The sequence below is a fragment of the Sceloporus occidentalis genome, unplaced genomic scaffold (genome assembly GCF_023333645.1).
Source record: "Sceloporus occidentalis isolate IW3139 unplaced genomic scaffold, rSceOcc1.0.p SCAF_313, whole genome shotgun sequence".
Taxonomy (NCBI): Eukaryota; Metazoa; Chordata; class Lepidosauria; order Squamata; family Phrynosomatidae; genus Sceloporus; species Sceloporus occidentalis.
The window spans coordinates 468,747-478,818 of record NW_028317293.1 but is presented as its reverse complement, the minus strand read 5'-3'; the positions used below and the strand labels follow the sequence as shown (position 1 = coordinate 478,818).

General features: G+C 46.5%; 1 protein-coding gene across 1 annotated transcript in view; it reads right to left on the bottom strand.

The window, feature by feature from the left end:
- Positions 1-409: 409 nt before the first annotated feature.
- LOC149274888 (EF-hand calcium-binding domain-containing protein 6-like) overlaps positions 410-10,072 on the bottom strand; it is a 35,760-nt gene continuing 26,097 nt past the window's right edge. The window contains exons 19-30 of the mRNA XM_089505168.1: positions 9,398-9,494; positions 8,755-8,873; positions 7,480-7,707; positions 6,935-7,090; positions 6,269-6,458; positions 5,307-5,522; positions 4,198-4,425; positions 2,565-2,780; positions 2,363-2,444; positions 1,682-1,866; positions 1,049-1,198; positions 410-532 (exon numbers count right to left, since the gene is read on the bottom strand). Coding sequence (XP_089361294.1) covers positions 410-532; positions 1,049-1,198; positions 1,682-1,866; positions 2,363-2,444; positions 2,565-2,780; positions 4,198-4,425; positions 5,307-5,522; positions 6,269-6,458; positions 6,935-7,090; positions 7,480-7,707; positions 8,755-8,873; positions 9,398-9,494 — 1,990 coding nt within the window. The remainder of the gene's footprint in view (positions 533-1,048; positions 1,199-1,681; positions 1,867-2,362; positions 2,445-2,564; positions 2,781-4,197; positions 4,426-5,306; positions 5,523-6,268; positions 6,459-6,934; positions 7,091-7,479; positions 7,708-8,754; positions 8,874-9,397; positions 9,495-10,072) is intronic.

Here is a 10,072-nt window from a genome sequence, read left to right as displayed (position 1 = left end):
TATTTTCCAGTTAATCTAATATACGGTTCTACTTCACTAAATTCATTCAATTTTTTATTTATATATATTTTATTTTATTTTTTTACATTTTTTATCTTGGATTTATAGAAACTTGAAATTATTCTCATTACTTTTGTCTGATTGCCCTAATTAGGAGAGTGGGGGGGTGGGGTGGGGGGGTGTTTGTGCCCGTTAGCGCTGAATGTAATGTCTGTAAAAACACTTATTGCTTTAGTTACTAATGTTACTTATTAGACTGTAGTTCATGAGCCGCGTCCGGACTTCATATCCCGCTGGAGGGATCATCGTTTACGGAATTCATCAATTTAAAGAAAAAAAAATGAAAACGTGGCGCGTCCCCCGCTAACAGCGCTGTATACAGACCAGCGTAGGTGGTAATCGATGCGCTTTATCGGAGAAACTCGCTCAAAAAGTCATTGTAGGATATTTTGGACTCCAAGTCTTTGTCGAAGTATCCGGCGATGTGGAAGAATTCGTCTTCGGATAGATTTATTCCAAACTTTTGTAAAACCTGCAAATAAATAACAAAAAAATAAAATAACAAATAAACAAACAAATAAAATAAGTAACTTCAGTAAAATAAATAAATTAAATAAATAACAAAAACAAAATAAGTAACTTAAATAAATAAATAGATGTCCACATAAAGTCGCACAGTTTTGTCCTGGTTGCGTCCCCACCGTTGGCAGGACTAGGACAAAACTGGGCGGGGCTAACATCGTCCAGGATCACATGTCTTTTTGTGGTTCCCCTATTAAAAGAGCACTATAGAGTGGCCCCGAAATAATGCAACTTAAGATTTTTCTGAGGTCCATTCACATTTCTAGGAGCTTCTCTGTGAACAGACATGATGTAGAAATATTTCAGGGTCATTAGCTCCGGGCCTCTCCCCACCTCTCCCGCGTGACGGATTCCGATGTGGGTTTGTTTTTTGGGCACAATTAGGAAACGGTGGGAAATTGGTTAAATTGAAAAGATCCCCCCCGATTTTGCTGCTCCGGACACCCCCTACGCAGAGGCGCGTTACCTGTTTGAAGTCTGGGATGGTTATATACCCCGTCCTGGGGTCATCGCAAGCCACGAAGGCTCTTCTCATCGGCCTCCAACAATCCCGTATCTTGGGCTGAATTCGGAGCATGGCTTCCAGGAACACCGGCCCCTGCGCTCCCGAACTCATCTGCAAACGCAAACAGAGACTCGCTCGCTCACACTCACTTTATTAAAAAAAACAGGGAGCTACAATTGGCCCTCTCATTGGCCCTAGCGATGGGGTACCCCTGAGGGCCCTTTTCTGGACTTTGGAGCCTTGTGGCCACATCGCATGCTGCCTTAAGGTTTATACTGGGGGCCATGAGTAGCGTTCATAATTGGGTCCCAATGGGCTCCCTCAACTCAGGAAACTTAGGGACAGAAGTTGAGTGTCGTTTAAGACCCTCTTGGACCTGGAAGGGCCCGGTCGCGTCAGAAGGTGGGGGACAGAGGGGCCCCCCAAAATAATACCCTAAATATGATTGCTGCGGACGCCCCCTGCCAGGGTCCCACACAGTGACACCACGTTTGGCTAGAATTATTATTATTGATATTTTGATGATAATTGTTACTTAGAGGGTCTCTCTCTCGGGGGGGGGGATCTCTTTCGGATGTGACCGCGCTCACTTACCGGGACCCGGGGCCTCGGCAGCTTCATCCTCCGTGGGAAAGTTGCCTCTCGTGGCTTTTGGGCGAAGACCAGATTCCGGAGAAAGTCGGAATAAGAGAACTTTCCATTGTTTCGCGAATCGTATTTGGTTAATAACCGGTGAAGGTCGTCTGAGGTCAGATCCACGCCGAACCGACTCATCACGTCTGGAAGAGACGGCAACACGGAATTCAGTACTGTGCGTCACGGTATATATATGTACAGTTTGTTTTTGGGTGTGGTTAGAGGCGGGACTATCTGTGTAACTGGGTGGGGCACTTAGAAGAAGAATAATCTTATTTACCCCGTTTAATTTATAAAGCCGTTTCCTGCTGTTTCTATACACATTATCGGGGCTTTTAGGGCTGCAGAACCCTGTGATCCCCTCATACCCAGCAAACATTCTGACCTCCTAGAAAAGAGGGGCATCAGGGGAGGAGAGAGGGGCATCAGGGGAGGAGAGAGGGGCATCCGGGGGGAGAGAGGCTTCAGGGGTTTGGGGCGAAGCATTTTCCTTGCACACTAGTAACACAGACCTATGAACTCTGTGACGGTCACTTCTCCGAGGCTCTCGGGATCTTTGGTTCTGCAGATTTTGTGAATTTTCTGCCAAACTTTTTGTAGATCAGTCCTGAGTTTGCTCTCCACTCCGTCACAATTCACAATCGGAGTGGAAAGAGGTCCGGCGGTGTGCGGCCTCGAAATACCGATCTGTAGAGACAGTAGTGAAGAGGGTGATGTGTGTCTGTGGAAGTTTTACCGGGTAGATAAGGTGGTAGAGGGTAATACAGTGAGGGTATTAAACATGCATGGGATAGACATACGGCTCCTGAATCTAAGACGAGATCAGGCACCAAGTACCTACGTTTGATTTATTTAACACGGGGGGTGCAGTTTTGGGGCGTCTGATCCCAGACATTGAGCCGGATTTGGGGCGGCCGTATCTCAGAGACCGATCCAGCTTCTGTTCGCCGCCTGAGTTTCGGGACGACGGGATTTCAGGACGGAACTTCTTCAAAAAATCACGATATTTGAGATTTCCGTACGGATTGAGCGGTAATGAATTCCACAGATTCTCAAACTGCAGAGAAAAGGGAATGAATGCGAGACAATAACCCCGGCACTGTATACAGTAATATAACCCCGGCGCTGTATACAGTAATATACCCCCCCAGCACTGTATGCAGTAATATAACCCCCAGCACTGTATACAGTAATATAACCCCCCCAGCGCTGTATACAGTAATATAACCCCGGCGCTGTATACAGTAATATACCCCCCCAGCGCTATATACAGTAATATAACCCCCAGCACTGTATACAGTAATATAACCCCCCCAGCGCTGTATACAGTAATATAACCCCCAGCGCTGTATACAGTAATATAACCCCCCCAGCGCTGTATACAGTAATATAACCCTGGTGCTGTATGCAGTAATATAACCCCCAGCGCTGTATACAGTAATATAACCCCTAGCGCTGTATACAGTAATAACCCCCCCAGCGCTGTATACAGTAATAACCCCCCCAGCGCTGTATACAGTAATAACCCCCCCAGCGCTGTATACAGTAATATCACCCCCCAGCGCTGTATACAGTAATATAACCCCCAGCGCTGTATACAGTAATATAACCCCCAGCACTGTATACAGTTATATAACCCCCAGCGCTGTATACAGTAATATAACCCCCAGCGCTATATACAGTAATATAACCCCCAGCACTGTATACAGTAATATAACCCCCAGCGCTGTATACAGTAATATAACCCCCAGTGCTGTATACAGTAATATAACCCCCCAGCGCTGTATACAGTAATATAACCCCCAGCGCTGTATACAGTAATATAACCCCCAGCGCTATATACAGTAATATAACCCCCAGCACTGTATACAGTAATATAACCCCCAGCGCTGTATACAGTAATATAACCCCCAGCGCTGTATACAGTAATATAACCCCCAGCGCTGTATACAGTAATAACCCCCCAGCGCTGTATACAGTAATATAACCCCCAGCGCTGTATACAGTAATATAACCCCCAGCGCTGTATACAGTAATATAACCCCCCAGCGCTGTATACAGTAATATAACCCCCAGCGCTGTATACAGTAATATAACCCCCAGCACTATATACAGTAATATAACCCCCAGCACTATATACAGTAATATAACCCCCGGCGCTGTATACAGTAATATAACCCCCCCGCGCTGTATACAGTAATATAACCCCCCCGACACTGTATACAGTAATAACCCCCAGCGCTGTATACAGTAATAACTGATCAGGGCTCAGAAAACAGAGCGAGAACTCATAAAAATGGCTAATATGCCGCGTTACATAACGGGGAGGAATAATGAGGAATACATATTCCTTATTTTAATAAGTTTGATAAAATCTGTTTATTTAGCGGATAGAACTGAAAGAAAAGGATTTGGAGAAGCTGACGGAGTTTTTATGAGAGATGGAACTCCGGCGAGGGCAGCGGATGTTTTACCTGCTCGTCTGTCAGAAGCAGAAAGTTCCTGCTGAAGGTTTCTCTGAAGTCCTCTTTGGAAATGACGTGAATGTTCGCGTAATCCCGCTCTGCGAACTCCTGCAGGATGGCGTCGGATCGAGTCCCGACTACCTCCTGGATGCGCGTCAGGATGTCCTTCGTCGTTAGTTTCTGGCTGGACTTCGGCCGGGTGGCTTTCTGCACTTTTTCGACCCAACTGGAGGCCGACTACAAAAACATATCAGAGATCGTAAAATATTCCAAGGACTCGTCAGGACCCGGCTGCCCCCCCCCCCATACGGAACCCGGAACCTTCTACAGGAGCGGCCCCCGAGACGCCAAATACTAACCCTTTAAGAAGATTCTACTTAGCGCCTCGTCAAATGTGTTGGCTCTAATACCGGTTGTCATGGAAACCTTGACTTGTCATTATTTAAAGATACACTTAATTGAGTCACCTGCATTCAAGCAGGGATATCAACCAATTACATACTGGGAGCAAAAGCACCGACTGGGGGTCTTATATATGATCCCAGCGGGGGGAGAATAGGAAGGAGTCAGATTGTGTGACCCCCAGTATCTGGGGGGCAAATCCTGAGCCTTCTCAGGTATGCCCATAAGACACAAAGCAAGATCTCTGTTTAACCCTTTAACAATCGAACAAAAATAAAATCAGCGAATACGGCATCAGGACAAAAAAAAAATTACACATAAATCCCCCCCCCCCGAATATTTCTCCTTAAATAACTATCCAGGCGGTAATAAAACAATTAGGGGTCCGCACTACCCCCCCCCCCGCATGCTTACAGCACCCGCTATGATCCATAAATTATCTTTCTGTTGTCTCTTTATTCCTCCCCGAACTAAATATTGAATGAATTGCCTTTTAAGCTGTCGGCACGTATTGTTCCGGAACGAGGCTTGACAGCGATTTATCGCTCCTCTATTTTTTGGGTTTCTTTTTAATAAAAGCCCACTTTCTATAAAAAAAAAATAACTATTCATCCTCTGTGTGCCTAATTGATGGCTACGGGTGAAATTGCTGCCTATCGTGTGAAATGCGTGGAAACGTCTCATGTGCCGGCGGTGGTCAGGGGGGGGGTTCGTACCTGCGCGGCGGGGGCTTTTCGTACCTGCGCAGCCGGCGCGGGGGGGTTGCGGAGGAAGGCTCTCCAGTCTATGGTGTGATCGGCGCGTGGAACCGCTTCCCGCAGGAGACGCTCGAATTGCTCGTCCGTGAGCTTAAAACAGAAACTGTCAAGAATCCTGCGCAGTTCGGGGGGCTTCACTGACCCCGCGGCGTCCGCATCAACCGCCGAGAACGCCTGCAAAACAACAAGAATAACATTATTTTCATCTGTCAATTTGGGGAGAAAAAAACGAATCTGTGGGTTTATTGGGTTAAATAAACTCTATGTTTACAGGAGAGCCTGGCATTGACTGGTTGGTTCAAATCTGTTGGTTATTAAGACACCGGCATTCTGTACTATTACACAGCAACAGAGAACCTATTAGCCCCATCCGGCCCCCGTCTAGTCGCCCGTTTCTCCTGCTGTAAAGACTCAAACCTTAATCAGTCGTTGGTCTCGTCTTAGATTCAGGAGCCGTATGCCTATCCCATGCATGTTTAATACCCTCGCTGTATTACCCTCTACCACCTCTGCTGGCAGGCAGCACCACTTATCTACCACCCACTCAGTAAAGTAAAACTTCTTTCCATTCCATGCCTTTGTGTTCCCTCTTGTTGCCAAAATGCGATGCAGGAAAGTTTTTCTTTTTAAATATAATTTCATATTTTCACCCAAATATTAAGAAAGAGGCAAAAAAAATTGTCCTGAGGGTTATGGGCATTTTTTTGTGAATTTCTTTATTCAATATGGTTTTTTTCTATCCTCTAAACTGCAAAATAAAATTAATTTTTCCCCCAAATCCTTCACAAGTCTATTTTCTGTTACTGGTGGTAAGGGAAGAATCCTAGAAAGGTTCCTTAGCGGACGTGCCGTCGTGTTGGACGCGAGACTAGCGGAGGGTTAGCGTCTGAGCGCTTTGGGCCGCGCCGGGGGGGTCTCACCTTGTACAGCTCGTCGTACGAAGCGGCTATGGCTTCTCTCAGCTTCCCGAGCGCCTTTGGGGGGCTGAGGTGGAGGAAGCGGTCGGGGGGGCCGCTGGGTTTCTGGCCGTACTTTGAAGCCCGTCCGTCGTCCACGACTCTGAGGAAATCGAAGTACGAGAACTTCCGGTCCCGGACTCTGATCCTCAACCTCGGGGAGAGAAAATAAAAGCATCCGGGGGATTTAGTCTGCCGACGCTCCGCCGGTAAAGCTGCTGTTCCACTTACTCTCCGGCATCCAATAACTAAGGAAATGCCGCGTTAGAAGCACCGGTCCCGCTGAATTTCCCAATCCATCCCACAAATAATAATGACAGCGTCCAAATTTTGAATTCTGCATACATTTTGCCGGGAACACTTTAAGTGTCATGTGATGCAAAAAGCAGGCGCTGATTGGTTGTTACCGTAGAAACTGTAAACAGCTTCATAAAAAGCCCTGTGTTGGTTTTTTTTGCGATTAAATATTCAGAGGAAACCGTAAAATGACGGATCTGCTTAAAGATGGGGCTTTAAGGGTATTAATCTGGGGTGACTGTGAGCTCTATAGCCCCCCTTTCCTTTTCCATTTAACCCTGTCATTGACAGCACCGAGCACACGAGTTAACTAAATGGAGGCGATGCGCTCACCTGCAGAGGAGGTTATCAAACTGATCGTCGTCCAGATAAAAGTTCATCTCCTCCAGCATGCGTCGGAAATCCTGGACGGTAATAAAGCCATCTTTATTTTTGTCCATTTTAGCGAAAGCCGCGGCGAAATCCTGGTAATATTCCCTGAATTTATCCCTGGGGAGGAAAAAACAGGAATCGATGAGGAGAATGGGAATAACTTGCTTGAATAGTTACTGAAGAAGATGGAACTCCAAGGCAGCTCAATAATAACAAAAAGTTTTACTTTACTGAGCGGGTGGTAGATAAATGGAACAGCCTCCCAGCAGAGGTGGTAGAGGGTAATACAGTGAGGGGATTAAACATGCATGGGATAGACATACGGCTCCTGAATCTAAGACGAGACCAACGACTGATTAAGGTTTGAGTCTTTACAGAAGGAGCAACGGGAGACTAGACGGGGGCAATTATTATTATTTATTTTATATATAGTGCTATCATACTCCGTAGCGCTGTACAATGGCAGGAGGGGCAGGAGTGGGTTTATTGCCCCGCCGGCATCTTACTTGATCTGCTGCTCGATGCCCCCGAGGTCCAGCGCTTTGGTCTGCCGCCTGTGAAAGGCCTCCAGGTCCTCGGTCATTTTTTGCTGCCCGCCGTAATGCTTTAGCAGAGATTCCCGGTTGTTGTCGGCGATGCGTTGGCTCGGACCGCCGTCCGCCGGAGCGAAATGAACGCCCAGCTTCTGGAGGAACTCCGCGTGGCCAAGGTGTCCTTTACCCTCCGGGTCGTACCTGCGCAAAACAAACATTTAAAGGGGCCGCACGTAGATATAATATCGGTGCCCAGACGTCTAAACCACGCGCAGACCCCCTTCGCTAAGCCAAACGCCGCACGATCCGCGTATATTTTACTATAAACCGGACAGACGGCCGTTTCTGCCATAATTCTAGAAGCGTCTCGAAAACAAATAAAGGCTCCGGATACGAAGCGGCGAGAAGCGATTAAAGCCCCGCTGTGTGCCGTGATTTAAAGCACAATCTACTCGACGCAGCGATCTCCCAGAAACATCAGAGACGCCTGGAACTATTCACGTTAAAACAGCATAGAATCCGTCTATCCGTCTACCTATCTGTCTTACACACGGTTCAAAAGTTTGGGGTCACTTAGAAATGTCCTTGTTTTTGAAAGAAAAGCACATTTTCCTCATTAAAATAACATGAAATGGATCAGAAAACCAGCGCAGACGGGGTTAATGCTGTAAATGACTATTGTAGCTGGAAACGGCTGATTTGTAATGGAATCTCTTCCAGATTCCATTAATTCTTTATCACTCCTGGGTTCCAATGGCCCTTTATCACTCCCATCACTCCTGTGTCCCATTGGCCCTTAATCACTCCCATCACTCCTGTGTTCCAATGGCCCTTTATCACTCCCATCACTCCTGTGTTCCAATGGCCCTTTATCACTCCCATCACTCCTGTGTTCCAATGGCCCTTTATCACTCCCATCACTCCTGTGTTCCAATGGCCCTTTATCACTCCCATCACTCTTGTGTTCCAATGGCACGTTGTGTTCGCTGATCCGAGTTTAAGTTTAAAAGGATAATTGATGGTTAGAAACCCTTTTGTAATTATGTTACAGCCAGAAATGTCCTCGTTTCCATGAAAACAGCCAAATGACCCCAAACTTTTGAACGGCTGCGTGTATTGTTTTGGAAAATGATCTCCCTATAACGGGAGTCCCGGCCTTTTTGATGTCAAATTAACGCATTTCGATATTTCTGTTTTTGGAATTTTGGAATGAATCCTGATTTGTTTCCTTGCTGTTTTTAACCCCACCTGTTCCACAGCTTTTCAAACTCTTGCGATGTAATTGGAAGCGAAAAACGAAACAAGACGTTCCGTAAATCTTTTTTCTGAATGATGCCGTTCCCCTCGCTGTCGAACTCGCAAAAAGTCTGTAAAAAAAACCAAAAAAAACCCCACAAGCAAAAAATAAGACACATTCTGCCCGATATTGTTCTCTCCGTGAAATATTTCCCCTTTTAAAGCATTTTTTTTCTTTGGTGTCATTCAACAAACAGACCGCGGACCCCAAACAGGCAAAGAAAGGGTTAATTACCGAGTATTCCGGGACAATATCTAGAATTTAGTTTAGGGGAATTTTAGAAGCTAATTAGATTTTTGACTGATGGCAGCCTGTGGCAGATCCAGCATTATCTGATCAATTTCCTGTGCTGAGGCCAATCAGTAACAATCAGCAACTTATCGGCAGGAGAGAGATAACTTAATGGGGAAGAATAATCTCGCAGGTCCTGAGAACAGGAAGCTGAGATGGCTCCTACCATTGTGCACACATAAGCGGGGGGGGGAGTTCTAATACATATATGTTGATTATTTTGGGTGACAGACCCTCTTTAGTATGTATACACGCGGTGCGTGTGCGTGTGAGACGCGTCGGGTCGTCCGGACGGGTTGTTACCTTGGCTAGGTCGTGCCATCTGGCCTGCGCTTTCGTGACGAGGTAGTAATGAGCCTGTTCACACGCCAGATCCGCACAGTCCGAGGTCTGCTTCTGCCTTGGGAGACACATCGTGTGTTAGTGATATTCCACGGCTAATTCACTAACAGATCATTTTCAGCAGCTTCGTTTATAGCTTTGTGAAGGTGGCAGATAAGTGGAAGGGCCTCCCAGCAGCAGTGGTAGAGGGTAATACAGTGAGGGGATTAAACATGCATGGGATAGACATACGGCTCCTGAATCCTAGATGAGACCAACGACTCGTGATGTTTAAATAAACGCTACTTCACGGCCAATTAAATTTTCATGGTTTTCTAGGAAATCGAAGCTCCGCGCACGGCGTGACTTAAACGATAAAGATCGGCGAGGCCCGGATTACGGCACCCGCCGCCGGTGACCCTAATTCCTAAAAAAAATAATATAAATATCTAGGATTTGGAGGTGGGGTGTAGTCAGGAAGTGGGCAGGGCAATAAAAACACGTTAAGCCATGCCTTCTTGTTGCCATATCACCTCCGCTTTAGGTGTCCCGTTACCCCCAAACAATGATACCTGTTTATGGGCGAAGTCAGCCCTGCCTGGGCTAGGACAGGCACCACATCATAGCTGCCATAGACATTCACCAGTATCAGGCACA